Source organism: Anopheles gambiae, chromosome X, assembly GCF_943734735.2.
Source record: "Anopheles gambiae chromosome X, idAnoGambNW_F1_1, whole genome shotgun sequence".
In the NCBI taxonomy this organism is placed as follows: Eukaryota; Metazoa; Arthropoda; class Insecta; order Diptera; family Culicidae; genus Anopheles; species Anopheles gambiae.
The window spans coordinates 12,548,069-12,575,308 of NC_064600.1; the positions used below are offsets into that span (position 1 = coordinate 12,548,069).

General features: G+C 49.3%; 2 protein-coding genes and 1 long non-coding RNA gene across 8 annotated transcripts; 1 reads left to right on the forward strand and 2 right to left on the reverse strand.

Moving 5' to 3' along the window:
* Nucleotides 1-1,637: 1,637 nt before the first annotated feature.
* Nucleotides 1,638-16,432, reverse strand: LOC4575960 (uncharacterized). Of its 6 annotated transcripts, none has more exons than XM_061651196.1 (5): nt 16,403-16,432; nt 11,579-11,805; nt 7,070-7,168; nt 2,200-2,388; nt 1,638-2,093 (listed from the first exon to the last, which is right to left on the reverse strand). In XM_061651196.1, the coding sequence occupies exons 2-5, from the start codon at nt 11,735-11,737 to the stop codon at nt 1,770-1,772; spliced, it is 771 nt and encodes a 256-aa protein (XP_061507180.1). In that variant the 5' UTR covers nt 11,738-11,805; nt 16,403-16,432; the 3' UTR covers nt 1,638-1,769. The 6 variants fall into 6 exon arrangements, with proteins under 6 accessions (XP_061507180.1, XP_061507174.1, XP_061507189.1 ...); XM_061651190.1 differs by lacking the exon at nt 16,403-16,432 and adding an exon at nt 13,039-13,255; XM_003437016.2 differs by lacking the exon at nt 16,403-16,432 and adding an exon at nt 12,083-12,300 and having other exon boundaries at nt 1,769-2,095.
* A 41-nt stretch (nt 16,433-16,473) lies between these two features.
* Nucleotides 16,474-18,300, reverse strand: LOC133392165 (uncharacterized). Its single transcript, XR_009765498.1, has 2 exons — nt 17,359-18,300; nt 16,474-16,625 (listed from the first exon to the last, which is right to left on the reverse strand). It is a non-coding gene; the product is annotated as an uncharacterized LOC133392165 (long non-coding RNA).
* Nucleotides 18,301-23,417: 5,117 nt separating this feature from the next.
* On the forward strand, nt 23,418-26,991 carry LOC11175656 (uncharacterized). Its single transcript, XM_061656440.1, has 6 exons — nt 23,418-23,891; nt 24,343-24,873; nt 24,964-25,029; nt 25,103-25,177; nt 25,257-25,316; nt 26,360-26,991. The coding sequence occupies exons 1-6, from the start codon at nt 23,499-23,501 to the stop codon at nt 26,666-26,668; spliced, it is 1,434 nt and encodes a 477-aa protein (XP_061512424.1). The 5' UTR covers nt 23,418-23,498; the 3' UTR covers nt 26,669-26,991.
* The last annotated feature ends 249 nt before the right edge of the window (nt 26,992-27,240 follow it).

The window sequence follows — 27,240 nt, forward strand, 5'->3', positions numbered from 1 at the left end:
TCGCTCTCTCTCTCTCACTCTCGCTCTTTCACCTGCTATTGACCTGCTCACGGTAAAGCACGATTTCGTGACATGGCCCGATCAACCATCATTCTGCTGGATGCTTGGTCCCTGGCTGCAGCCTGCGATCAATGTAGATACCCGATCTTCGACAAGTCTCGCTTCACCTGGTCCAGCCATCGAGTTCCCCTGCGCCTTATGCCGAACTGGGGATCGCTATCGCACACCTTCTTGGTGGGGTATGAGTCCGGCATTCTCATGACATGTCCCAGCCATTGTATCCTGCCAGCCTTCGCCACCGTCAGGATGCTCGGTTCGCCGTACAGCTCAGCAAGCTCGTGGTTCATCCTTCTCCTCGACGCTCCATGCTCGAACACACCGCCAAACATGGTCCGGAGGATGCGTCGCTCAAACACGTCCAGAGCGTTTGCATACTCCGCTCGGATGGTCCAGGACTCGTGTCCATAGAGGACCACCGGGCGAATCAATTTGCGATATATGTCACATTTCATGCGGGCTCGAAGCCTACTGGATCTCAGCACTCGCTGGAGCATGTAGTATGCATAATTCCCCTGCATAATGGGTTTCCGGATTTAGTTTCTGATGTCGTTGTCCGAAGTAACAACCGTCCCAATATAACCAATAACTCCTTTACTAGCCCCGCGCTTCGAATGACACCTTCCAGGGTGATGTTGAGGAGTAGACATGAGAGTCAATTCGGACATCGGTCTGTGGTGTCGTAGGCCGCCTTGACGTCGATAAATAGGTAGTGCATAGGGTTCTGGAGTGCACGCACGATTTCGATTCGACTCCAGCAAAATTGGAACCTCTAGTTCTGCCTGGAGTCGGAGTCGTCCGAAGTCGTTCAGAGTCGTCTGGAGTTGTCCGAAGTCGTCCGACGTCGACCGGAGGCTTTCGAAGTTGGAGTTTTCCGAAATTGGAGTCACTCCGATCGACTCGTTCGGAGCCAGGAGTCGTTCGGAGTCAGAGTCATCCGTAGTCGGATGGAGTCGACAGGAATCGGATTCATTCGGAGTCGTCTGTAGTCGTACGAAATCAACTGGAGCCATCCAGATCAATGAGCATCCACTTTGCATGTGCATTTCGTACACAGACCTTTGTTTGGAAGACCGACATGGAACGACTTCGGACGACCCCGACATCAACCGATTCCGGACAGCTCCGGGCGACTCTAGACGATTCCGAAACGGATATTACTGTGTGGACCTACCTTCCAGAGTTCGTTCCGAAACTATCGGAGTTGGTTCGAAATCAACTACAGATTTTTGTCAACATTACCCGTCACTAATCTAGCGCTCTTGACACTTCTGGAGGATCTTCCGAAGAGTAAACATTTGATTGGGTGTCGATTTGCCACCAAAAACCCAGCTTGGTATCTACCGACGAAATTTGTAGCAAGGGGCGCAAGTCTGCAGAATAGGATCTGGGGATCTTGAAGGCGGCATTGAGGATTGAATAACACCCTGCTTCCACTCTTCTGGTGGTCTGGTGGCTGGAAAAGCTTTTCAAACATTGTACCGCGGATTGCATACTTTTAGGCGGAAAAGGTCTACGCGTCGAAAGAAACGAGGAAATGGGGTTTCTTTCTTGCTAGCCATTCAACTCTACCGCCTGACTGCTGGTGTGAAGCCTTTATTGCTCGCTTTACTGCTTAACACTTTCCGCCGGGTGCTCATAAACCATATCCATTACCTAACTAAACTTTTGCTATACAAAAAAAGGTAGCTAGATTTCTGTAATAATAATCTTCACCATGTGTGTTTTTGTTTCGTTGTCGTGAATGAAAACAGGCCATAATCGTACTCGTCTTTTCGTAATAAATAACTGAGTGAGTGTAATAGGAAACTGTAAAACCCGTGGCCGCCTAGCTTCAGATGTCGTTCGTGTCGGTTGCGCTGGACAGCAGGTCGAGCACGAGGGCGGTATCGGGCGTGGTGGTGCGAGCGGCCCGGGTCGTCGTGGTCGTACGCGGCGTCGTCGTCGTCGTCGTCGTCGTCGGGATCTCGATCGTGAGGTGCTTGCCGAACAGGGGCTGGAACACCCAGAAAAATTCGCCAGCCCGGCGTGCCGTGCTCTGTGAAGAGGGTAGCGCAAAAATTGCGCAAAATTAGTTGCTTGGCGTATGTGTGTGTGTTTCTATTTAACGCATAATCTTGAATGTAAATCCGCCTTCCCTACCATGATGAGATCGCCGATGCGCCCCGATATGTTCGTCACCAGGGTAAACGAGCTGCCGAACAGCTCATCCGGCACCTGGAGGGACACCTTCTGCCGATCGAAGTCGGGCGTATCGTCCGTCGTTACCGAGACCGGGGCCTTGGTCGGGTGGATGGCGTCTTTGACCGCCTGGGCTGACTGCTTGCTAGCCTGCGCGGGACCAGAACAGAAACGAGACAAATTAATCGTCTAGATCGCAGACGGTGCACGGAGTGCGCGAGTGATAATCGAATCAGTTTCCCTGTACCAGCAAACAAACATACGACATGCGACATGGTGGTGTGAGTGTTAGTGTTACTGTACGCCGATAATGTGTATTTGTTTGCAGAACGCTTGCATACATTTTTGCTTCGTTACTTTCCCCTCGTTCGTAGAATTACAACCCAATATTGCCAAATAATTACACTAATTACAGACTTCATGCGCCTTTTCTGGTTCCATACCTCAACAAACAAACCCAGATTACCGCTTCGGCGCGGATGAAAGGGAAACGAAGAGCAACAACCAAAAGTCAGTGAATCAACACACAGGGTACAGGGTAGATTTGTGAATAAGATTTGCATTTTATTAATCCATTATTTACACATAGAAGAAAATGAGACATACTAGAGCCCGTACGTATGGTTACTTTCGATGTTGGTTTTTTGTAAAATGGTGACTGACTGAGCTGGAGTTCTTCTGCACTGTGCCTCGAAGATTCGTTGGTAGTTCTATTTTTCGCTAGCGTACTAGTTGCATGTGTTTTGTGCTTAGCTATTGCTTGCTTTAGGCTTGCTCCTTCTTACTTCATTCTCTTGCATCTTACTTTTGTTTTTTTGTTTTTTTTTTTCATTTTCGTTTGCTTGCCTAGAAACCCTACCACAACCAATCGTTTTAAATAGAGAGTAAGAAATACAAGCGCTCTTTCACCCATTGTGCCCCACAAGCGACGAACCTTACGCTGGGAACGAGCATTTAGTGTGTTTAGACGCTACCGTACCACAAATCAAAAGCCGCATTTATTCAACCTACAACGGCACTCTCTTCGTAGGCAGTAGAAGGGAAGGAACTGTTTTGAAGGAACCGATTACAAAAAAAAAAAAAACGAAAAATACAAACAACTGCACAATTGCGATTTCCAGTGCTTAAACCAGTGATTGGCTCAAATGACACTTTTCGTTGCGTCAGTAAAAAGACGCCTTACCATCTTAAGCTCAAACAAACGGGATGGAAAATGATTCCTGCATGTATATGTTGCGTCTGTGTGTGTGTGTGAATGTGTGAGGCTTGATGAGCTGCAAAAGCTTGCTTTGCAAATGTAAATATTATGGGCTTATCTTAAAACAAACTGTAATTATTTTCCGGACACACCACTGTTATGCTTATGCACAGCACTGGATCTGGACTGTACCTATGGGAGGATGATGCGCATGTTCCTAACCTCAAACTACAATTAATTCCCTTGTTACTATTGATGTTTCTAGCACTTTTTCTCTCTTTCTGTATCTCACTCGATCTTTTCTCGCAAAACAATTCAGTAGCAAAGTCAGTAGAATTTGAATAACTTTGAATAATAACCAGGCTATAAAAACTAATAACCACGAATAACTAATGTCAACAGTGGGATAGGGCGAAGAAAGTAAAAGCTGTTTTGTTAGTGGCGAAAGAACAGAGTAGTAAGAGAGAGAGAGAGAGAGAGAGAGAGAGAGAGAGAGAGAGAGAGAATTCATAGACTGTGTAAAAGAAAGTGGGTAGAAAGACAACAGATGTGAGTAGAAGTATGAAGAATGCATTATGTTTTTAAATCCCATTTCTGATCCCTCTTCGATTTTTTTTAATCTCCTCCTCTTGACTCCTTTTGCTAAGCTTCATGCCGGCTTTGCTAACAAACAAAACAAAACAACAACAGCCGTTCCTGTTGCATTTGGCGATCAAATTAAATAAAAGCATCAATTCCGATATCCTAACATACGTTACGTTCAACGTATGTGTATGTATGTGTGTGTGTGTGTGTTTGTGAATGAATGAGCAATCAAGGGGATGAATGAATGTGTGTCTGCGAATATCTGAACAGCTTGTGTTCGCAAGCGTCCCGGTTGCCCCGTTTGCAGTAATGAGTGTTTTAATCGGGACGCCCAGCCCGTTATCGCTTCTCGTCGTGGGCACCGCTAGCGGTCACCACGACACGACCGGGCCTAGCCGGGACACCTCCTCGCAGACCGGTGGAGCTCCTGGGCGCAACGACGGGGCGCCTACTCGTCATCGTCGTGATCGCCTAGCGAAACCGTATTGGAGCCACCGTGCTGCGAGCCGGACGAACCGGACAGGATCGGCCCGGACAGCTTCAGCAGCGACGAGACGATGTTGCCGAGCTGGGGCGCACCGCCACCGCCGCCGTTGCCGTGATGGTCGTCGTCGCTGCCGTGGCCGCCGGACGAGCCGCCCAGGAAGCTGCCGCTGAGCGAACCGATCTTGGACGTGATGAACTGCACCTTCGGCGTGATGACGGACGAGATCAGCGACTGGAAGTCGGGCACCGGCTTCGGCGGCTCGATGTGGTGCTGCTTGTTCTTCTCAATGTTCGCGTGGTCCAGCTTGTCAATGAAGCGCGTCTTCGCGTCGATGAACGAGTTGATTTTCTACTCGATTTTCGTTTTGTTTCGTTTTGTTTTTTTTTTTTCGGGTTCGGGTTTTGGTTTGGTTGGTGGTGTTGCACGCATTTTGATTGACGGGATGGCGCATTCCAGCAGAGCAGGTGGAGAGGTGAAGGTAAGATACAGGGTGGACGGGAGATATGTTATTAGTGGTAGCAAACGGGTAGAAAGAAAGAGAGAGAGAGAGGAAGCGACATCAAACCTTGTCACCAGTTTAAAATGTACACCAGGAACGAGACAGACACGGTATCGTGAAGTTTCGTCGTTTACAGAAGGAATAGGAAGAGTGGCACAAAATATCAAAATAAAACCGACAACTTTGACTATAAAGAGATTCAATTGTAGTCTGGCCAAATGGAATTTCGTACGAAACGAAGTGCCCTCAGAGGAAGGAACTATTGGGTGAACTTCATCGGCCTATGAATCTGAGATACAGTGTCTGCCCAGTACCTTTGGAGATGCTTCTGTACACCAAGCCATGGAAAATAGTAAGATGTACATTAAGAAGTGCATAGGGAAATGGGAAAGGGTAAAAAAGGAGTCTGTTTTACAGCCCCTCAAGGCTGATGGAGGAGTTAAGGGGCGCAGTGTGTGATGGTCGTATTCAGTATCAGTATCCAGCAACAGTCCAAGTCTGTTTTGTTACAGCTTTCCAGCGTCCAAAAACCTATTGTCTTGCAATGGAACCTTTATATAATGGAGCCTACATAGGTACGTGTTTCTTTTTTGTTTACAGTTTAAAATCTCGTTGAACTTGAAAATTGAATGCGCTCGATTTCTCAAAACAACCACACCGACCGTCGGTATCTAATCTTCGAGTAGCGTTGACACAAAAAAAAAGAAAAAAAAAACTGAGCTCTCAAATGCGGTTACTAAGCTGGGGTCAACTACTTTCATCCTGCCCGTCCTACGGTCAGTTGCAACCTACCCGGGCCAAGCGGGGAGCTCAACTTAACGGCCTTAACCGAAAAATCACGCACAGCTTACTGACCGACTGAGACAGTTTCCGAGCGTGGCCGCACGACCCAGCCATGGGCGGTTTCTAATGTGCTAATGGGAATAAAGACTAAAGAGGAAGGGAGGGACGGGTAAGCCTTAGCCGGTTGGTGACCAAATGAAATGACCAACAAAAATGAAAACGGCAACCTCCGTCGAAGCTTGCTTGCTGCCTGTAGCCTGACACTTCAATGACTCTAATGTTTGTTGTGGGTTGCGTTTATCTATAGGTGAGCTTGTATTGTAAGGGTTTCTTTTTTTGTGAAAATTTGAATCTTTGCTGCTCCACTTTGCCTTCATTAATCCATGAATGATTCATTAATCAATCAGCGGGTTCGTCGCTTGCAGTCTTTCGATGCGTGTCGCGAGTGTACGAAGCCCAACAGTTACTAAACGCTAGCGAAGGTCGTCCCTGGTGTATACGGCGCATACGTACAGTGTGGCGAAATAGAAAGTGAAACGTACTGCGCGTTCACAAAGAAATAGAGCGTTCTAACGGTTGCATTAATAAAAAAAAACACACACAAACCACTCATTAAATCAACCCTCTGTTTGTTGAGCAGCAAAACAACAAGGGGAAAAGGAGTGAGACTAAGATAAATAGATAGGCCGATACAGAAGGCTGGAGCGGGAAGAGGGGCATGGATTTGGTGCTGCAAAATCTCGTCAAACTGGAATGTGGACCAGGCACATGTAAGGGTTTTCCTGCATCTGCCCAATGTTCCACCATTTGGCGTCGTTGCTCGCCACCACCGTTGCAATCTGGTTAGCGATACTGACCGCTTGAAGGCCAGCTGGTGTCTTTTCTTGTCTAGTGTCGGTTGCGTACCAGTTTTGTAACTACTAGGAATTAAAATAGAGGCTCGCTTTGCCAGGAAGCGAAGCTCAGCGCCCGTAATCGGATGTAGCGCTTGGTTGGGGAGCCTTTACAGTACCAGAGAGGTTGTTTGTTGCAGTCGAGGGAATGTAGACAGTATAGGGGCATACGTGTTACAATTGTCAGCGTACAGCATCTCCGTGTGGTTAAAGGATATAAATTAAAGACACCAACCACCATTAGAAACCAGTGCCTGCACTACCCACAGAGCTACAAACTGATGATTAGTAACAAAAACAACAACAACAAAAACTGAGCGGGAAAGAGGGAACCAGGAGTTGTGAAGCTACTAATGAGAGGTATTTCAGCTAATGCATGTACTCACTCCAAACACGAATCCTAGGATGGCGTTCTTGGTCTCGTACTTCGGGTCGGGAACTTTGCGCTTGTCACGGTCAAGGTCGTCGCCGATGGCTACCGCATCCTGTATGGAAGAGGCCGGGAGAAAGCGAAGAGAAACGAAAAAAAAGAAAGGAAGAAACAAACATTGCGTATAAGGCGAGAGGACGAGGCGAGCAGTAAAAAGGTGTGTTGCGAAGCGCCACCGCACACAGGAAGGAGCGAGCGAAGAGTGTAGAAACTACAGCGATGAAAATGAGTGCACACCTGACTGCATGCGCTCTCTCACGAGCGGTATACTAAGCTAAGTGGTACAGTATTAGTGAACTACCCGCACGCAACACCTGTAGCGTCAATAGCGTCGAAGCAGCGAGCGGTGAAATGCGTAAAAACAACACACGCACAATAAAAACAGCAAGCGAGAAACTGCACCAAATGGAATAGTGCGCAAGTATTCGGGAAGCAGATGGGCGCGCGTGAAAGTGCAAAGTATGCAGTAACACTCAAGCACAAGCACGGCCCACGTAACGCAATCCCTTCAGCGCGAGCGAAGAGTGAGCGAAGAGTGAGAGTGAAGCGCACCCAATTAGGTCAGCTTGGCACCGCTTGTCCGACACAAAAATAAACATCACACAAAGGAAAAACAGCTCAAGGAGAAAGCACGTGCAAAAGTGTAACGAAGATGGCGACGAACGCAGGAAGAGAGAGAGAGAGAGCGCGCGCGCGAACGAGCTTGTGCGTGTACGTGAGTGTGCGAAGCATGAGGAAGTGTGATCGAGGATGGGCCGCGGTAGACGAAGAAGATCCACACGCACGCCGATTCCGTTACGGCATCGCACGGATTTGGGGCACCCGTTACTCGGGCCGTTACGTCAGGCCCGGTTGTTGTATACGCTGACCGCAGCGCTCGATTTCACACATCGAAAGCGAAAGGGAGGAGCGAACAGTCTGGGATGCGCATCGGTGTCGGGGGCTTTTAGTTTTGCCCAACAGCAAACCTGTTTCGAGCACCCTCGTGCCGATGCTTGGGTGTGTGTGTGTGTGTGCGACTGCCTAATGAGATAATTGGAGGTGTTTTGTTGTCATCGGCTGGCTGGAGAGATCTATAAATGTGTGATAAACGATCTGCAAGCGTGTTGCTTCTTCACCATTCGTTTGGCAATGTTTGATAAGTGGAAGAACAGTCTGCGTATGACGCAACAATGTTTTTTGGTTGGCCTTTCCCCCTCGCTTCCTTTCGCAAAATCAAAGCGCATTTTGGTAGGTTCCAGCAAATGACTAAATCATTCCAATCATGATGTCACCCTTCTAGCGGATGCAGTTTTTTTTTTAATGGTTTTCCCCCCTTCCAGGACTGAAGTACACGTGCGGCCAAGTGGCGACGATGTGTTGGACGGTAACTGGCCGACAGAGCCACTCCAACCACGGTGCACAGTGCTTTTGTGCCGGCTTGAGTCCGCTTACGTCGGATCCTTTTACATCACTTCTGGTACAGCACGGTACTGCACGGAGGTAAACCATCGCACTCTGTACTACACACGCGCAAAGGGGGAAAGGAAATTTATGGCTGCTTTTTTGTTGTTGTTGGCTACAGGGTACACTTAGCAAGCTGTGCACGAAAACTGTCTGCGCCAATCCAAATGGAAGAGTTGCTCAGGTGGCTGAAGAGAGCTGTTGTCCACCGACCACGAGCGACATGAAGCAATCCGGCAGCGCGGCCACGCTGATGTAAGGTGCTGGGTCGTGTCGTTGTGACCATGGCGCCCAAAAGCGACCCAGTGATCCAAAAGGAAAGCCTAGCCTCGCTTATCAGATCGCTTCTCGGGTTCGTCGCTTGCATCGCAGAAGCTAACGAAGACCGTCCAGGTTACGCAAAACGCACTGCGATCGAGTTCATTGGCCGACCTGAATCCCCATTTCCCCCCTCTCCGTTCCAAGTGTGACCTTCAACTAACGCAGGAAGCATACTTTCCCCTACACACACACACAGAGACACAAACGCGCGTGCGTTCGGGATGCTCTGCCGTGTTTTCGTGGAACAGGTGTTTTCGTCATCGTCTGTCACTGCTGCTGCTGCTGCTCTTGTAACAGATCTGAGCAATGTCTTGCTCACCTCGAGCCGGATAGCGCACACGAAAAGTGGTCCGCAAAAAGAGGAGAGAGAGAGAGAGAGTGCAGAGAAAAGAAGCGAGCAAGACGCCCAACTTTAAGATAAAACGTCGTGCTCGCTTCACATTATGCAATGGGCGCGCTCACGCGTGGCGTGCAGTTTTTTCCCCCCTTTTTTGTGGGCCTATGGGTTACGGTTTCATTTCACTTTCACGTGCTTCATTTCAGGGTTAACATACTGGTTCTGCGTTGTTGTGGGGGTTTTTTGTTTGTCCTCCATTTTTGGAGGGTGCTGATTTATGACGAACGCGACGCAACCCCAAAATCACTCCTCGCGCCGTGGAAGCTGTGTTGAGCCGATACGCTACTCCGAAAGGAACCGCGAACAGGCAAATCGGTCACGAAAGCGGTGCATAGCGGTCCCGTTTCGGTTCTGTTACTTTCACAGCCTCCAACTGGGCAAACGGCGCCTTTTCGCTTCACTTTCCGCTGGTGGTTCAAGCAGGCAGTGGGTGTCTCGAGCCCCGTTGCTTGCTGTGAGTGAGCCAGTGGGTGTGTGTGTGTGTGTGTGGAAGGTGTCGTATGATCGATGCAACAGTTTTGCAAATCCAAAACCTGTTCGACACGGCCAATGAGGCAATGGGGAGGGGTGGGGGTAATGAGAAAGAAAGACAACTCCATTGGGTGGCAGGGAAAAGGCGACGACCGCAAGGAGCATTATTACAGCAACATTCTAATGAATGCATGGGTCGATTTTATGTTTTTTTGCCCTCTATTTGTTTGCCTTCGGAGCACACACACACACACACGGCGTTTTGTAGTGACCTCATGTGTGTGTGTTCGGATAGCGAAATAATCGCTTTTTTCCATTCACAGCTCGCCACACGGCGTTGCGTTGCATTTGGGTGTGCAAGGTTTTCTTTTTTGCTTGCCTGCTTGCTTGCTTGCTTGCTCGTTGCCTTCGCCGCTTGCTACAGTGCATTGAGTGGTACACACCCAAAGAACTCGATCCGCCCGTAGTGCACGAGAGGCTGGAAAGCAAAAGGAGCTGCGCGAATATTGCAACCAACGTGGAAGCGCTAAAGCAAAGGAAAAGGCGCAAACGCAATGCAAACTTCAAAAATGCGCTGGGGAAGGGAGGCCGCGACCGTGTTCTAGCCGTGCTGGAGCACATGCTGCAGGGGTATTGCGGGTGTGCATGGGGTTGGTTTATGCAAAAAAGAAATGAAAATGCTGAAATCAATATGTGCCAAACGGGGGGCCAATTGGGCAGCAATGCAATTGCACCGATTGCTTCACATGCAAGTGTACGCTTGGTAGCAAGGGTACAGGACTCGCCAACTCGTTTTTCTGCGTACTGCGAACAAGGACTATTCCGTTGCCAATAGCTCTCCAATTGCCAATTTGCTATTATTTGCTATTTTAATAACAAAATTCAAAGTCTCACCCAGCCGCAACCGATCAATGCGGAATCCGTTTCTACCCATACCGATACCGCGCCAAAGACGTAAGTCACGCAGGCTAGGCTGCCTATGACCGCCGAGTCGCCCTCAAAACCCATGCTTTGAGGCCGCCACAGCTGATGGCATAAAAAAGGAACCGGTTTGAAAGAGGCGGGGAGGGGACCGATCGAAAACGGACCTGCAGCGGCAGCCATTGATTGAGCAAACGGAGCCAAACCTAACCCCCGCTCGCACATTCGAGCCAGCCTGGAAGGAGATTAGGCAACTGCGCGCTGCCTGAGCAGTGCAAGAATTTCGCGCTCCCAAACCCAAACACAAGCGTGTTTCTGCTGGAGTTTGGAGTTTGGAGCAGCTGCGCTGGCATATGGTTGGGATAGGTTAGGGAGAACTTCGGAGCTCCGGCACTGGCAATCGAATGATAGAGCAGAACGCCCTCCCCCTGCAACCCTGCAAACAGCTGACATTGAGCAATGGCGCTCCCGGTTGAGGTTAGGCGCCGTGAGAAAACCTCCACAGCACAGCGCCGAGGATGCGCTGCACTGTGCCGTGTGGTCACGCATAAACAATGAGGCAATCGAGCGGTGGGGGTCAGTTAGGGGAGGTCAAATGCGAGAAGATGATGCGATGTATGTAACTTATCGCACCTTCAGCACACGTACAGATGCACTTAAACACGCGCACACACAGACACACTTTTCTATTGACCAAATTGCACCACCACAACGTTGACGATGAATTTCCTTCTCCTTTTTGTTGCCCAAAAACGAATCCCACCAAGGGATGAGCAACGCTTGTGTGTGTGTGTGTGTGTGTGTGTGTGTGTGTGTGTGTGTGTGTGTGTGTGTATTGTGAAATGTATGTGTGTGTGTATCTGTATCACCATGCCATGTGGACCAGAACGGACAAGGAATTGTGGCACTAACCTGGGACGCTAGCGGGTTGACGGCGGATTCGGCGTCCGCGATGACTTCCACCTCGTCGCCGCGCTTGACGCGCACGTTCGGGGCGGCGAGCGCCACACCGGCGCACAGGGCGAGGGTGAGGATCGTCACCGCACTGCTCCAGCTGTGAAACGGCTTCATCGCGATCAGCTGCTGTTGGTGGCTGCTGTACGGCTGGATTGATTGCTGATTCCTGTTCCGGAGGCTTTCTGCGCAGGTTGTTGTTGTTTTTTTTTTTGGGGATTTTGTTTTGTGGTGGACATTCCGGAACAAATTCCCCCCAGGAGCACATGCAAGTAGAGAGCAATAAGCGGAAAGGTTGAAGGAACAAAAAAGAATTAGATTAGGATATTCTAGGCCAAGAAAGAGAGAGTGAGAGTGACTAGATGATAAAACGTTCTACTGTGGTTGCTAAAAGTTGAGCTAATAAACTCCACACAGCAAAATTCCAAACAAACAAACTAATGCCACTCTGGACGCGTTTACCCTGGGGCTCGTGGATTGCGATGGTTGCGTCGATCGGGCGGTGTACTATGGCAGCCGTGTCTGCGACGCTACACTGCGCAGATGCAAGTGACTCTAACAGCTCCAAACACTCAAATGATCACGGTTCGATCGGGTGGCTGGTGTTTTGCTCTGCGCGTGCTCGGGTGCCCCCCAAGAAGCCCACGCCAGCCACGTGATGGACGGAATCGGGCGCCAAACACACGCTCTCTTTCACTGTCTCTCTCTCCCTCTCTCTCTTTCTCTCCCTCCCCCTCTTTTTATCTCTCTCTCTCTCTGTCGCTCTCGCTCGCTATCACCGAGGTGTATTTCGCGACGCCCGAAGTCTCCTTCCGAAAGACCTTCACCGGTAGCCCCACACGCACGCACCGTCGCCACTACTAGCCCAACGGGGTCCAACAAACACCTGGAGGAGGGAGTGGGGGCAGCCCAACCACCCAAAACCTTTGATTCTCGTGTGTATGTGTGTGTGTGTGGCCAGAAAGCGCTACAACAACAACAACAAAAACACCGATGAAGAAAATACTAAACCCCGAAGCCGAAGCCTACCGCCCGATTAGTGGCAAGGGCTTGATTACGGTTTCGTACACCCCACCCGTTGGGGGATTTGCTGTCTTCACCTGCACACACAGCGATGGCGCTTTTCCACCGACAGCCCACCGACACTCGTGAAAAACTAGCTCTCCCTTCCATCCAATCTAATGCAACGCCCGATCTTGGCAGCCGAATGCCGATGCCCGGACGAGTTTTGTGCATTTCACCACGGCCAAATTCACCACGGCAGCACCGGTACGTTGGGGTGGGGAGACCTTGGCGGGGAGACCTTGTCGGCTCTTGTGTGTGCTTTGATCGGGAACGGGAATCGGTCAATTTATCTCCGAATGTAGCGCGTACATGATTGCCACTGCGGGCGTACGACCTATTTCGCCTAAACTTACCCTTTGCGTGCGGGATTGGAAGGGGCTTCCACTATCGGGATCGCAGGACACGAACGTAAACAAACAGCAACAGCAACAACAACAACAACAACAACAAAAAGGTCAGAACTCGTTCTTGCCGCTGTTAGATCGAACTAATTGGCACGCCTTGCCCGTCTGTTCGTCTGTCGAGCTGTGTGTTAGTCGCTGGCGCCGCACAGTGGTAAATGATTGCCTTGCTAAAGTGGACGCCCGTATTTCTACTCTTTCGAAGCCGGTCTTTCCGTTGCGCTAGGAGCGCGCGGGTAGCTAAACACACACCCGCAGACACACACACGCACACACACACACACCGTCTTGGCTTATTGCAGAACGCCGCACGTCCTTCCCAACAAACTCACACACTCTGCCGCTGCTCCCGCCATCTCGGTTGCATCTTGTTTCGCATTCGCACAACGAAAGGGTGCATGCGAAGGGCTTGTGGTGCAGAAAGAAAGGGAGCGAGAGAGAGAGAGAGTGAGAAAAGGGGGGAGGGGGTAGTGTGTGATAGATCAATCTCCAAAAAAAAACAACTTCCAAGCTCTAGATGGCAAATACGAGGCGCCAACAATACTGATCGATTTGGATGATGCGCGCGCGAACGAGAGAGATACAAAGAGGGATAGAGAGAGAGAGGGTGTAACAGAGAGTGTGAAAGAGAGAGAGGGTGAGCAATAGAGGAGGAGAGAGGGGTAGTTTAGGCTTACGTGTGGGGGAGAGAAGAAAGATGACGGTACAAGAACCACGCTGTGAAGTCTTTTGAAAAGAAGGAGACCCGATCGGTGGCGATTCGATCAACATGCGAAAAAGGAACGAGAAGAAAAAGCTCATCAAGATGTCAAATGAGCGGTTCAATCTCCTCCACTGTGTCCCGGGTTGTACAACAGAAGCGTTCAGCTTGTGAGGCACAGACATCTAATATCTCCCTTAATGACTAGCGTTTAGACTTGCGAGGTGCTCTCTGGAGCGCATCCACGACTCTGATCCGACTTCGACTATTGTTAGCCTGATTCCGACTCCGGCAAAATGGGAACCACTAGTTCCGCGCGGAGTTGGAGTCGTACGGAGTCGCCTGAAGTCGTTCGGATTCGGAGTCGTCTGGAGTTGTCCTGAGTCGTCCTGGGTCGTCTTGCGTTGTTCAGAATCACTCGGAGTTGTCCAGAGTCGACTGGAATTGGAGCCATTCGGAGTCAATTGAAGTCGTCCGATGCAATGTGCTTGTGCTTGTGATTTCATTTCGTTGTGTTTATTTTTTGTCTTTCATGTTGCACGTACATTTCGTATACAGATCTTTATTTAGGAGACCGACTGTCGATAACCTGGACGACTTCGAGTCTTGACGACTTAGGACAACTCCGAACGACTCAGAACGACTCCGGACGACTCTGGACATTTCAGACCGACTTCGGACGACTCAGGACGACTCTGGACGACTCCGACTCCGGACTACTCAGGACGACTCCAGACGACTTAGGACGACTTCGGAAGACTTTATACGACTCAGAACAACTGCGGACGACTCCGACTCCGCACGACTCCGACTCCGGACTACTCAGGACGACTCTAGACGACTCAAGAAAATTCCAGACAACTTCAGACTAATCCTAACGACTCCGGATAATGCTGCACGGACCTATCTTCAAGAGTCTGTTCCCAAATTATCAGAGTCGCATCGGGACCGACTCGAGATTTTCGCCCACTTTATCCATCACTAGTTTGCTTTTGTTTGCTTCTCGATGGCAGCTCGATTTCCCAACACCCAAACAGCACTACCGCTCCAAAACGCAAAGTATCTTTAGTAGGACAACAATCAGGCTCTGACCTTGCACGTAACATGCTGGAGATGTCATCGCCAAAACTGTCGCACCGTGGCTCCGTGTAACCAGGCAATAGAATCCGACTTTACACCAACCGCTCATCCCCATCCTTCCATTATCACAAAACGCAGATGCAACGCTATCAAACGCTTCGTGGCACATAACCGGCCCAAGTTGCCCGTGTTGCGTGATCATCACGCAGCGGTGACATCAGAGCGGTTCGAGCTCGCATTTGAACCGCTTGCCTTAAATTTCGACCGAAAAAACCGCAAACGAACAAACGACGCGACCGTGCCTTGATAACACAGCGGGAGGACTGCGCCCCAAGGAAGTCGGAACTAGTGGGGGGGAGATGGAGACTCGAGGCTGCAAGCACCCCATCTCCCGCGCGCGCACCGAAAGTTCAACACCCTGACGTAATAGCGCGCCCCGTCCGCATCGAAAGGGGACGCCGCCGATGACGAAAAGAAAACCACAAAACCCGCAACAAAAGTCCGGGAGCCATACATTGGCCATAGATTTGTAATTCGTTGCAACACAAGCGCAACATCGAAAGTGAGAAGAAAAGAAGTCTAGATCCAGATAGGTTGTCGTCGTCCTGCTGTTGGTGTTGTTTCTTTTCTTTCGGCCCCGCCAACAATATTACCTTGACGGGAATATTGCTTTTCCCAAGTACCGGGCCGGCGCAACCTTCCGCCGTGCGGGCAGCAAAGTGAAAGGATTGGGGATTATTGTGTGCTAAAAAAGGGGAAAATAAAGCACAATCGCGAGTGAAATGGAACGCACGGAAAGAGGCGGGCGATGAGAGATGAGGGAACATTGCTGCAAAGCGTGCACCAAGCGACGAACCCCGTAGCGAGGTTATAACGTTTTTGTTTTTCTTTTCGTTTTCGTTGCTAACCGGCAATGCCAAAATATTTCTTTATTTTGTATTTCATAGCAAAGTCCTTGGGAGCACAGTGCTGGGGAGTGGCTATGATCCTGCAGGTCTTCTTTTTTTTCTCTCTCTCTCTCTGTTTAAAAGCTCAAGGATCCACTTTTTAGGTTGACGATCTTGGGGGCTTTTAGCTACACGTAACAAGACGCGCAGGCGGAAGCGTTTGATATGAGAAGAAGAAAAACAAAACATAATCCTTCAAAGCCCTTAGCAGTGGCCTTTACAGCAAAACAGCATTATGCCGCCTTTCCCTTCGCTACTCGCGCTTGTTTGAACCCCTTCAACACATTCTTCAAGAGGTGTTAACAGTATGGCCGTTACGTTACGGCCTTAGCAGGAAGCATCCCACCGCGCGTTTGCCGGCTGCCCCATTTTCATGTTTGTTATTTGCAGTTTTTGTTTTCTTGTAGCTGCATCCCTCCCCGCTCGCTTGTTGCCCTGCACAGTCTGGCTCGCCCGCCGGCAGCCCCGGAAGGAAGCAAGCGTAATGAAGTGTTAGCAAATGGAGCTTAACGCTTGACGGATGGCAGTTGTTGTTTCGGCGGTGGTTAAAAATTAATTTCAAATCACTTTCGCACCTTTTTTCTCTTACCTGTGGTGTTTTTGTTGGGGGGCTGTAGTTGTTGTTTTCTCTCTTTCTCTCTCTCTCTCTCTCTCTCTCTCTCTCTCTCTCTCTCTCTCTCTCTCTCTCTGTCAGTAATTTCCGCGTGTTCCGCACGTCTCGGGGGAAGCGTAATCGTCACTAGCAATACGAAAACCGTAACACTTTACAAAATTAATCACCACACACGCACACAAACATTTATCTACACACACTTGGGAAAGCGTTCAATTTGGATTAGTTTTTTCCTTTTTTTCTTCTCTCTCTCTCTCTCTCTCTCTCTCTCTCTCTCTTGTTTAGCGCTTTCAGTTCACACAGTTCGGTACGGCTGTTTGGGCATTCGGTTACAATTTCGTCAACGTACGCGCGTATTGGAGAAGCTACACACACAAACACACTCACAGCTCGTAATAGTGCCGACCCGTGTAACGGGAGCACTAATCGAAAAAAAACCCACGTGAAAAACCGTGATCGCCAAAAATAAAGGAAAACACACACAAAACACCAAAAAAAAAAGAAACCGTTTCGCTTACCAGCGGCACCACCGGTTGTTTTTGTTTCAAACAAGCGTTCGGTTTTCCCTCAAACAAGAAGCAGCGAGCGATAGCGAGCCACGGATCCCGTTGATTGTTAGCCAGCAGTTGCTTTGTTGCGGCTTGATTGCGCGGATCTGTTTGGCGAGAAAGAGGTTTGCCTCCCAAGCACTTTCCAACCAGGCGCACGGATTACGAGATTACGTCAAGCTTTCGCGCTGCCTTTCGCCGAGGATGGCCCGTACGCGAACCTGTTGATAGAAGACGACGCATTGCGCTTGCTACAGCTGCATAGCGAATTTGCAATTTTTGGTTGCACCGAGCGGGACCGTGAGTGGCAAACGCTGCAAACGCACACGGACGGAAAGAAGGGAAAGGGAGAGAGAGAGAGAGAAAAAAAACAAACAAACAAACCAAAGACAACACTAAAAACAGCAAGACGAACGCAACACCGATCACGTCACAGTCCCGGCGGACACTGAGATGGGGTCCCGGTCCGAGAGTCTACGTCCGGGCAGCGGCCAAGCCAGCCAGCCAGCGATACACCGTCCGGATGTCCGTAAATGGCCGCCCTGTTCGGTCCCGGCCAGAGCGGGACAGCCTTTCCCCCAAACGCGACAAACCCCGACGTGGGTGCATGTGTCTTTTTGAGGGGTGCGGCAAGGTGTGAAGGCAACTATAGACATACACACACACACATACACAACGTAGGTATGAACATCTTTTCGTTTGCGAAGGGAGTGAAAGCAGACACCTTTGAAAAAAAAGGGATTATTAAGTGAGAGCAAATAAGAGAGCAGCGACAGAGCGACAAGAGTGGACAAGAAGCAACAGCACTGAAGAAGCGGGCTGACATTCCAAAAACGGTGGCTTTCGAGATAGTGAGGCATTTTTTTATGGCCCTGAAATGAGGCCTGCACCAATTGGGCGCGGGAAAGGGAAAGATATGCGATTAAAAATGAAAGATTATAATTAAATTAAAAACGATTTTCCCTGTCTCGCTTTTGGGTCTCATTTTCTCGCACAGATGGGGGATAATGTTTAGCTCGATATTACAAAAAAAAGATCATCAATTTGATAAAAGCAATTATAAACCCGCTTGCCACCGTGCGCAGTACGACAACAAGGCCGCCACCCCGCATGGAAGCGAAAAGAGAAAGTAGACGGCGAACCCCGGCGTGTGGAGACGCACAGGCGCACGTACGCAAATCCGCAAATGTTCCCTTCCCATTCTAGCCTGCCCTGTGCCAATCGCTGCCAATCGAAATTGTAAATGAAGTTACTCAGTTACCAAACTTTTTTTGACTTTGTTCTTTCGCCGGTTGTGATTTGTGATGCAAATTTCGTGCTTGTTTTTTTTTTTCTTTCTCGTCAATTGTTCGGCTGTTTAACAATCGGCCCGCTACGAATGAGCGATTGATCGACAAGGACGTGAGCGGTCCCCTTCAAACCTGCAAAAAAACAAAACCGGACATTGCGGTCCGAATTACCCGTTCGCTTTTAAGTTTAAAATGTGTGCAAGGGTGGCGGCAAACGTGTGTGTTAGCAAAAGTTTGCTGTTGTTTACGTTCTTTTTTTTTCGTATTGATACACGTTGGGCCTGATTGGTTGCATACACCCCACAACAATGCTCCAAAGTGCATTGAATTCAGTGTTCCGAAACGCTTCCACAGGAGTGAACCGAGACCGTATATGGGAAAGATATGTAAAAAAGGACACTGCGGGTAAGATAGACACTTCTCATAAATACAAAAAAAAAAAAAAACAAAAATAATCATTAAATCATTCAACTACGTAGTATGATGACAACAAACTGAAAGTATGACAACACATTTGATAACATGTTTGGCATGTTATCTTCAAAAATGGTTAAATTTATGAATACAACAAACTATAAGTGCGGTGCCTCGTGGTTCTAAATAGACTACTGCGGATCTTAAGCTCTGTAACTAGCTTTTTTTTATATTATCGTCAGTTTTATGAAATCAATGAGTTTTCGTGATTATAGAGCAAAAAACTAGCATAATAACAAGCATGAAAGCAATAAAAACACTTGTTTTCCGGTGCTTTAAGTATCCTGACACCAAAGCGGAAAAAGACGGACACTCTGTCGCAGGGAACGATGGACACAGAATTAGTTGATCTATTTTACATCTTATATCTATTGATGATGCCCAAATGCTGGTACCTGCTTCATAGACGGCACTGCAGTTAATCGACAAAATTATGCCAAAGACCTAGGCGTTCTTCTTGATTCAAGTTTGAACTTTAAACAGCTTATCGATGACGTTGTAGCCAAAGGAAACCAACTACTTGGCGTGGTTATCCGGACAACTAATGGATTCCGCAACCCCATGTGCATCCAAGCTGTCTACAACAGTATCGTTCGTTCGGTTCTGGAATATTCGTGTGTAGTCTGGAGCCCGACTACTGCTTCTTCAATTCAATACTGCAAAAATTCTCACGCGATATGCCCTACGCCTACTTCCCTGGCAGGATCGCAGGAAGGAAGGATAATCTTCCTCCGTATGCTGCGCGGTGCCGTCTTCTAGGCCTTGAACCTCTTTCGGTAAGAAGACGCAATGCACATTGCTCTTTCATCGCTGGTTTGCTAAATGGCTCTATCGACTCATCACCTTTGTTGCATCGAGTTGATATCGATGCACCATCCCGAACACTTAGGTCTAGAAAGACTCTACGGCTCGCTCAACCCCGTTCCAACGCTGGTCGGTCTGACCTTATGTCCCGCATGTCGGCTGTTTTCAACACTGTTTCGGATTGTTTCGACTTTAACATTTACATCAGCTATTACACACTCCATGCTGATTAGGTACTTCCCGAAACCCAATATCTTGCCACGACTTGGACTACTTTAATCAACAAAAACAAGAGACATTGATACGACATCATTCAAAAATATATGAGAGAATTTATGGGATTACAAAGATCAAATAGTTTGTAATCCGGTTTGTAGCCAGAATAGAATTCTGACTTGGTGAAAATTTGCCTCAAGGACCTATTAAGAAGTCCACCAAACTTGCTGGGACTTGAATATCCTTGAATGTGATTTAGTATGCTGGATCAGCGTGAACTATTAGTTCCCGATATTACAATAATACCTTAGATTCAACGGTGAGCTTCAATCGGCTCTTACAATTCCAAAGTGTCCATCTTACCTAGTACAGATGTCCTTCTTACCCGAACATACCGCAAGTAAGAAAACCATGTTTTTATTTCATGAAGAAAAACATAAAATTTGATAGAAACTTACAAGTTTCAACACATTTTCTGACAAAACATATAAGGGATGCACATTTTCATGATCACTATATTTATATATCCCTAGATGTTTAACGTTTTCCTTAATGTGTCCGTCTTTACCTACCTTCCTCTAAGTTTGCCCTACAGTTGCGTTGAACAGATTAAACTTTTGAGAAGTTGGCAGCACAAAAACATGACTTTAAACTGTTCCAAAAGCAGCAAAAGGAAGCAAAGGGCGTGTCGCGCATGATCGATTGCAGTTTCGCGGTGGCGATTTAAGCAACACACTTATGAACGCCGATTGTCACGCGGCTGTTTCGCAGAAAGTGAAAGTGAACTCCCGTTCGGAGCGCACTAGCATAACGGAGGGTTGCGCGCGATAAGCAGAATGGTCAGTTTCCTTCTCGGGCTGCTGCCACCAGCCGTGAGGCGTTTATTTTTAGCTGCCCAAGAGCCTTGTCCTTGGCGTTCGGAGATTGTGACTCGCTTGGAGCGGGGGCCACGTTTGAGTATTCTTTTTGTTTACCCCTACCTATCCCCCCCGAACGTGCGCGACAAATGTCATTTGTAAGTCAAAACTAGCTTCTCGCCGAGAGTTCGCATGACACATGCCGACTGCAGTGTTCCCAAGAAATTTTAAGCAGGATAAAACAAGTGAAGAGAAAGCTGAGCTTGACTCATCGACAACACTTTCAAGAACGATTTTTTTTTCCAAAGAAGCAATGACGGACAGAGTCGATGGCAAGACGCGTTCGACAGCAAGACATCATGTTTTCTATTGAAAGGTCGGCAGTGAAGCGCATCCATTACAATCAATGTGTGTGTGCGTGAGCAAATTTTGCAATTTTATACGAACGGTTCAGACGAAATGTCACCAGTGCAGCGACCGACCGTACGCCCACGGGGAACCGTTTCGCCATCTTTCACGCTTCGTCTTCTCGGCGGCCACCATACTCTGTGCCCTATTTGCATTTGCTCGAGTTTTAGTAGTTCAGAGTAGCCGCAAAGCGCCCCACCCCAAGTGGCAAGTGGCTTGATAAAACGCGTCCAAGACGGCGGGTTTCAGGTTCTGCTGCTGGGCGAGCGGTCCCAGGGCGCGCCAGGGCGACAGAGACCGAAAGCCAACCGGTTCTAGGCGGGTTGACCGCTCACCCATAGAACAAGTTATTGCATTTGCGTGCTGCCACCGTACAATGTGCCTGCGTTTGCAGCCGTCGAACGCAGCGGATGAACTATGTGGGTATTTGTGTGTTACGCAATCGCTTCTTGTGTACGCTGACCCAGCCCACCCTGGACAGTTGGAGCGGTGACGGAGAGTGTGCCATCTCTAAGCAGAGTAGTTCACATCCTTAACCTTTGGGCGCTACCACCATCCGAGCAGGCCTAGTTTGTCTAAGCAAGGTATTATTGTGCCCGTCCGTGGTTCAGCTTCATCCCGTGGGTTATCAATTGATCGTGTTCATTTGATGGTGGGAGCTGTCGTATCGTATTAGTATCACACCTCCGAACAGGCCCGCACCGCCTGGCAGGTCATGGTTGGTGAGGTTAATCAGTTGAACAAAAACAAAAAAAAAGAAAAAGAAAAACACGCGACACACCGACTGGTTTCGGGCGCGCGCTTTACGACGTCTGTGGGGCTATCGGGGGCTATCTGATCCATTGCCAGCGTGTTGGGTCACAGTGTAGGACGTGTGAAATTTTTATATACCTTTTAAATGCATCGGCGTGAAGCCTCGCCTCGGTATCCAGTATTTGCTTGGATGGGAAATGGAATGGAAAGCGTATTTGTTTAAGTAATGGGGTGATTGCATGCCTTAATGTTAAAACAGTTTGATTCAATAAATGCGATCCGAACAAAGCGCGCCATTCAAAACTCACCCTCGAAAGTGTTTGAAATAGTGATGGGTAAAGTTGGCAAAAATCCGGAGTCGGCTTCGATCCGACTCCGACAATATAATTAATTTCAGCATTTTCCGTCATTTACTTTTCAGAATCGCCAGGAGTCGCAATCATCCAGAGACGGCTGGAGTTGGATGAAGACGGCCGGTGCAATGTTTTGGACTCCAATTTACTCCGGTCGACTCAAACCGCTAATATGTGAGAGAAACCTGATTAAGAAGTACACGCACAAAGCGAAAAAGAAAAAAAACGCCACGAAATTAAATGCCTGACCATAAACACATTGTGACTCCGACTGCAGCCAACTCCGGACTACTCCAAACATCTCCAGGTGACTCTGACCTATTCCGGACGACTCCGGACGAGTTCGGATTATTCCGGACGACTCCAGACGACTCTAGATAACGCAAAGACTCCGGACGACTAAGAATGACTCCAGCTGCCTCCGGACGACAACAGATGTCTCTGGACAACTCCGACTCCGGATGGCTCCGGCATACAAGACGACTTCGGACGACTCCGGACGACTTCGGATGACTCCGGGCGACTCTGGATAACTCAGAATGACTCCGGACGACTCCGGACGACTCCGGACGACTCCAGATGACTCCGGACAGCTCCGGACGACTGTGAATAACTCAACATGACTCCGGACGACTACGGACGAGTCCGACTCCGCATGACTCCGACTTCGGACGACTCCGACTCTAGCCGACTCCAGATGACTTTGGACGACCTCAGATGACTCTGGACGACTTCAGATGACTCCGGATGATTCTGATTTTGCCGGAATCGGATTAGCAATAACCGTAATTGGATTGGAGTCGTGGATACGCTCCAGAAGGCACACCATTAGTTTGAAATCTATTAATACAAAGTAAACGTCTCAGTTTTGCAAAAGTCGTGAACAATATCATAACTTTATCGGCACACTTATTCGAGCCTTTTCGGTGATACTGGGCTGTTGTATTACATATAAGATTGAGTTTTAATATTAAAATACTCAATACATGTACTACCTATAATGCGGCACCAAATTGCGATGTTGCACACTTTTTTTGCCTTGCATCCAGGCCTTAACAATGTAAAGAAAGTATCGACAGACCCGGTGAGCAAAACCTAACCATCCCCGTACGCACTGACCCATCGACTGCGCCAAAGATTTTGCGTGCCACTTGGTGCGTATCGAGCGACTAGTCCGCTTGCAACAGCACTATCGATCGATCGATGTCACCAGCCGGACACTACCCATCAATTAACCCGAAACAGGGAGAATTGCAGCAATGCACCAGCTTTGCCGAGGTGGTAGCAATCATACAAAACCCTTCAACAATGCCAGAACGCACGGTAGTTCTTCTTCGTACGAGTCGGTGGTTGACCCTCTATCCGTGGAAATGTCATTCCGTGCTTGTTGCTTTGCGCTCTCTGCACTTTTGCTGCTACTGATCCCGTTTGCAGCAGCTCATCCTTCAACCGAACTCCGGCGGGCGCGCTTCAATCAACCGGCCGCAGGTTCACCGGCCCTGCGCACGCTCGGCACGCTCGGTATCCTTTTCGGTGCCATCGAAGCGGAGGCCGCGATAGAACGACGCCTTGAGCGGCTAATGCGCGAGCTGGCCGAGTCACCGGCAGGACAGCGGGAACGGCTGGAGCGTACCATCGCCGGGACGTTGCAGCGGGGTGAGATTGCGCTGGAAATTCTTGGCACGGGGCTAGAGCTGGCCGCCTCCCGCCAGCCAGACGTGTCGCTCGGTTACTTTAGACGGGAGCTGGACGCACGCACCCAGGTAAGAGGGGAACTGTGTAATTGTGAGGTTTTGTCGAGGACAATAGCTGCTGTGGTTTGCGTTGTTTGTTGTAGTGTTAAATCTTGCCAGTGTGGTGTAACAGGGTACATTACAAGCTACCGTAAAATATGATGGAAACCCTGTATCGCTATCAATAGTGATGAGCAGGTCGAATCGAAAAAAAAAATCAAACCGCACGACTAGTGGGAGCGTTCGTCGCTTTAGCCGGCGGTTAAGTCTTTCGTTTTCGCTTGCTATTACAACCTCACCATAACGACACGCCGTTTTATGTGTGTTGCAATTGTGCGTTTGTTTGAAAGGTGCCCCAGCCCCTCCATCCCCATCCTGCTTCCATTCTTCCCTTCTTCTTATCCGCCTCCTCCGCCGCACGACCTTACACACTTCAGCAAAATGGGTATGGTAAAGCTTCTCGTTTCCCCCCCCTAATCAGGAAATACTGTCAACGGGGCTGACGGCACGGAGCGGTGTGAATCCGGCCAGTCACAACAATTCCACCGATGCGTCAGGGCACGTCAAGCGGCAGGTCGATCAGCAGCTGGCGGTGATGCGCCGCCAGCTTGCCGTCCGGCTCAAGCGGATTGTGCGCAATCTTGGCGACTCGCACAGCCTCCTGGCGACGAACCTGGCCACCTCACTGGGCAATGAGCTGATACAGCGGCTGCTGCTTCAGGCACTCCCGAAGCCCGTCCGGTTCGAGGAGCTCGTGGCAGGCGGGCTGAAGCACCATGCGGAGAGTATTCTGCGCCGGCAGACGCGACAGGACGAGAAGGCACCGGACACGAACGAGATCGCGGTATCAGTCGATGCGTCACCAGACGCGTCCGAGTCCATGGAGTCCGAGGAGGAGGAAGGTCCGGGCGGACTGGTTGGACTGATTGCGAGCCTGAGCGGGGGTGACGAAGGCTCGGATGTCGGTGCCCTGATCGGTTCCCTGTCCGCCGTCGTCACAAACCTTTTCGGGGTATGAATCATTTTCCAAAAGTTTTTTAAACAAAAAAAGCCATCAAGCACTTGAATGTATATGATTTTTGCTTTTTTTTTATTCAAACAGCCTGGCGGTTTGGATGTGCCGGGACTGCTTGGAACGGGCACTTCGCTGATTGCCGGCCTGCTCGGTGTAAGTACGCTCTTTGCCTTTTGCACAGTGGCATTGTGAGTTTTCACCCTTTGGCACGTTGTTCGTCTTGCAGGGCGATGACAATTTCGGCAAGGTACTCGGCAGTTACGTCGGCATTGCAATTGAGGGTCTCTCCGGTGGTGGTGCGGTAGGTAGATCCTCCCGTCAGTTACGGATCTTTTTTTTTTAAGCCAACTCAACCTAAACGTTCCCTCCCACTTCCCTAGGACATGAACGGTGCGTTCTTTGGCAACTTTCTCGGTGCACTTATCGCTGCCCTCAGCTCGGTAAGTATCATCTATCCAGCCAAATCTCCGACTCCGTCGCCGTTCTACAGCGCCTCGCACAAAACCGCAGACCCATCATGCCAGATCTCGATTGAGCAAGCAAGGGTGTCCCATCACACGTCCGTCCGTCGAGATGTTGAGCGTATTGCCATTTCGATTCGCACAAAAAGACATTGTTGCGTTCGCCGCTCACAGCCTCGGCGCTCGGTGTGCAAAAAGGTCGGCCGGTACGGTAATGAGCCACTCGACTCACTTTCCCCCGCCTTGGTGCCTTCCGCACACACCGCCAGAAACATGTGTTGCATCGCGTGTACCGCAAACGCAAAGCCTAAACGCAATGCTGCTGCGGAATGACACGCTCCATCACCGATGCGTCGTTAGATCGTACATCAGCCGTGCGGTGGATATTGGTCGACCCGCTGAGGAGCGCAGCGAGCGGTGGGAAGCGGTGGGAGCGGGTCGCAAAACTTAACAACCAAACCAACCGCCTTGCACCTCCTGCCCCCCCCCCCCCCCCCCTCCGCCAACCGTTTGGTGTGTTTCGCATCACACGGAAGACAAATGCTTATTATTTACGATTAAATTATGAAACTGCAGCAATAGGGCAGCCGTTACTGCCACTTGTCGGCGCCGCTCCCACCGGGTTGAGGATGGCAGGTGTGGTCATAGGCCGGTAATGATGAACAATGAGTGCGTTGTTGACGATGCTGACGTACGTACGTTGCTAATGGTCAGCTCGGTCAGGTGCTACAGCGAACGGGACGCACTCGAGACATGATCACTGCCAATTACTCCATTTTATCGTTTGCGAGCTGGTGCTGCGCTGCGCCGGACAATGCGTGAAGCTTAATTACAAGCGGCTCAGGGGAAAACGGGGGAAAATTGTTTTGTGGGGCTTTGCTTAGACTCATCGCATCAACGATTTATGACACGCGCCTTTCGCGCTAATCTCAACAATTTATGCAATCGCTTCTTGCATCTTCCTACTCTTATTCCTTACGCTCTTGCCTGTTTTTTCACATACTTCTTCCAACTCCAACCAGGACCCGGAGGATGATAATCTACCCCTGCGGCCGAAACTGTTCGTGGAAAACTTCTTCACCGGGCTGGAGGAAGCCAAACGCAAGACGGATCCGAACGCGGATGCGGAGCAGTGTTGCCAGCACAAGGGCGGTTCCGATCTGTTCGCCTTTATCGGAAATATCGTGTCATCGGTCGTGGGAGGAATCACCAGCCTCGTGCTGAATGCATCGCTCGGCTCGTCCGGCGGATCCTCTCAGGGGTCGGCCGATGCGTCCGGGGCCTCATCGGCCGGCAGCAGCGGCTCGTCCGGCGATCATCCGGGGATGTAGCGCACTGCCTGCATCAAAGGTGTCAGATGGCACATAGCAAACTCCCATCATTGCGCATGCAAGTGAATGTCACGGTTTGTGCAAAGTTCACTTTGGCGCAAGAGAATGTGATGGTTGGTGTACAGCATGCTTGAAGAGTTTGTTGCGATGATTGAAGTGCGCATTGCCCGTTTTTATTACCGAGCTGTACACGGATTGGAAAGGAAACCCCTCCAACAGATCGCCTCTATGAAAAATGGGATACTGGTTGGTGCATTTTAGATTGTATTATAGATGTACAGTATATTCAAAATTATGGAAAATAAAAACAATATGATCTCGTTTGCCTATCGTTTACTTAAAAATGACCTTTACAAACATGCATGCAGGCTAAATCTACGAATATTTGTACGGGTTGTAGTGGTACTGATATGCTTCAATGAACGTAAAGTGTGAAGAAGGTAAAGGAATGCGAATTTTAGGTAAGACGGACACCTAACATGGGAACACTATGAAGGGTGAGATGGACACATATAGAAAATGTAGAAAGTAGAAGTAGTTTTCTATATTTTACCATTACCTATTGCTTTTCA